The 2,604-nt window shown below is 39.8% G+C and overlaps 1 protein-coding gene across 1 annotated transcript; it reads right to left on the bottom strand.

The window, feature by feature from the left end:
- Positions 1-208: 208 nt before the first annotated feature.
- Positions 209-1,165, bottom strand: LOC311122432 (trace amine-associated receptor 13c-like; the record flags this gene model as incomplete). Its single annotated transcript, XM_084196789.1, has 1 exon — positions 209-1,165. The coding sequence occupies one exon, from the start codon at positions 1,163-1,165 to the stop codon at positions 209-211; it is 957 nt and encodes a 318-aa protein (XP_084052915.1).
- Positions 1,166-2,604: the final 1,439 nt, after the last annotated feature.

Here is a 2,604-nt window from a genome sequence, read left to right as displayed (position 1 = left end):
GACTGCAATGTTTTTTATAAAACAAGCTTATGCCTTCTCCAAGTCATCCCATTCCAATCCAGCCAAATCATTCTGTATCACCACCAGATGTATCTATGATGACAACACTGAGATGAATAATGTCAGTGTATTGTTACATGAAAGAAGCAATTACAAAAAAACAGTAAAACATAACTATGTCAAACTAGGGAATAAAAAAACGTAGGAACTATGCATGCCTTAACTTCAGAGTTAAAATACATTTAGCTGTTACTTTAAACCATGGATAAAAGAAAGCATAAATTATTGGATTAATTAAGGAATTAACAAGTGGCAGAAAGCCGGTGATCAATGATAAACTGTCACACACACACAAAAAAAGATTTATAAACAAAAATGGAATCCAACAAATGAGATAGTTGAAAATAACAATAGCTAGAGTTTTTGCTGCTTTTCTCTCTGACTTATTTGCCTGTACAGTTTTAACACCAGACACACTGGCAGCCTCTTTTGAAAATACCTTTCTGGCCTGTGATCTGGCCACCACAAATATTTTCAAATAAAGTGTTATAATAATAGAGCACGGGACAAACATTGAAAATACAAGGCAAATTATTTTTACCCAATTGAATTCTTCTACAATAAAACATTCTTTCAAACACCTACTGGGTACCTGTACATTTACAAAGTTTTTGACAATAGCAGCATCGTATATGATACAACAACACCAGGTAATGGATATACAATACATCATTCTTGTTATTGTTATTTTAGAGTGGTACAATAAGGGATCACACACAGCAACATAACGGTCAATAGATATCAAGACCAAATTGCCCAGAGATAAAGAAGTACAAAAATAAGAAATGTAGAATTGAAACCCACAGAAATATTCCCCAAAATCCCAGCATGGTTCCGTAAATGCTACAGTCGTTACTGGTATCACAATCAGTCCCACCAGGAGATCTGCAACAGCCAGAGAGAGGATGAGCAGGTTGGTTGGAGTGTGGAGCTGCTTGAAGTGAGAGATGGAGATGATCACCAGTATGTTCAAAAATGCTGTAACTGCTGAAATCAATGAGAAGAAGATGTACAGTATTATGTAGATAGATGTCGATAAAGAAGCCTTTCTGCAAGAAGAGTTTCTGTCTTGAAAACAGTATTGAACATCTTCCTGTTCCTCCATTTGTAATAAAGGGTCAAAATACTGAGGTCCTGCTCCTGCTTGGTCCTGTGTGTGAGCCTGTCAGGTCAACCTTCTGACAAACTGAGATCTGCCTCTCTATTTATCCCTGAAAGACTGACAGACACTCCCTTCCCCAGCGTCTCTACACACACAGACACACACACACACACACACACACACACACACACACTATCACACACTATCACACACACACACACACACACACACACACGCACGTGAGCACAGAAATGAACAAACGGTGAGATAAACAAATCATTTGTGAAAGCATGATGTAATGTATGACAGGATTGGATGTTGCTATGGCCACCTAGCCTGTCCTTCATTCTTACTGATAGACATGAGAGAAAAGGTACATTTTCTCAACTGAGGATTTTAATGGAGAAAATATAGTATGGGTGATGATTTGGTGACTCAAAGGCTATTTTACATGGGAAACAGGATAACTGATGTCAGTGCTCAGTTTGGACCATAATCCACAACCTCAGGAGACATGACAGCACACCACATGTCAGCTAGTCAGTGTGGAGGAAAGCTGACAGTAAGGAAGTTGATGAGAGGGTATAACTTCATGGTGTACCCGCTTATAGCACATGCAATCAAAATGAATTGTGCCATTCCATAGGAACATCCCGTAGACTTGTAAAAATGTCCATCTGAACTGAATTATGAGCCATACTTCTTATAGTTGAGGGAGACTTTGTCTCAGTTACATTATGGGGACAAATACTATTTGTCAGACATCAGAACAACCACACTGTATTCTGACCCAATCACCCCTTGATGTTTTATTTTCAATATCTTGTGGGTTTTCTGATTTTTCTCTGATAAAAGTGACTATGAAATGTGATTTCCAGTTCAGTTCAGTTGTATCGATCAATGATCTCAAAAGCACTTTATGTAATTAGGGACAATTCAACATGTACTGGGAATATTTTCACATGACCCTCCCCTTGTACTGTAAAAAGAAAGTACACACCCTCCCCCCTCATAGAATTACCTCTAAATAATGCTCATGACTATAAATAATAACTGTGTTTAAAAACGTGGATATCGACTTTGCCACTTCGGTATGCTTTTGTGGCACAGTCGATGCCACGCATGGCTACGGGCCATGAGAAACAAGATTCTCTGGTCTGATGAAACCAAGATTGAACTCTTTGGCCTGAATGCGAAGCATCACGTCTGGAGGAAACCTGGCACCATCCCTATGGTGAAACATGGTGGTGGCAGCATCATGCTCTGGGGATGTTGTTCAGTGGCAGGCACTAGGAGACTATTCAGAATCGTGGGAAAGATGAACGGAGCAAAGTACAGAGAGATGAAAACCTGCTCCAGAGCTCTCAGGACCTAAGACTGGGGCGAAGGTTCACCTTCCAACAGGACAACGACCCTAAGCACACAGCCAACGACAATGCAGG

Source organism: Coregonus lavaretus, assembly GCF_964263955.1.
Source record: "Coregonus lavaretus genome assembly, contig: HAP1_SCAFFOLD_2216, whole genome shotgun sequence".
Classification (NCBI taxonomy): domain Eukaryota; kingdom Metazoa; phylum Chordata; class Actinopteri; order Salmoniformes; family Salmonidae; genus Coregonus; species Coregonus lavaretus.
Note: the sequence above shows the minus strand (reverse complement) of the source record. Positions and strands in the feature narration are given on the sequence as shown.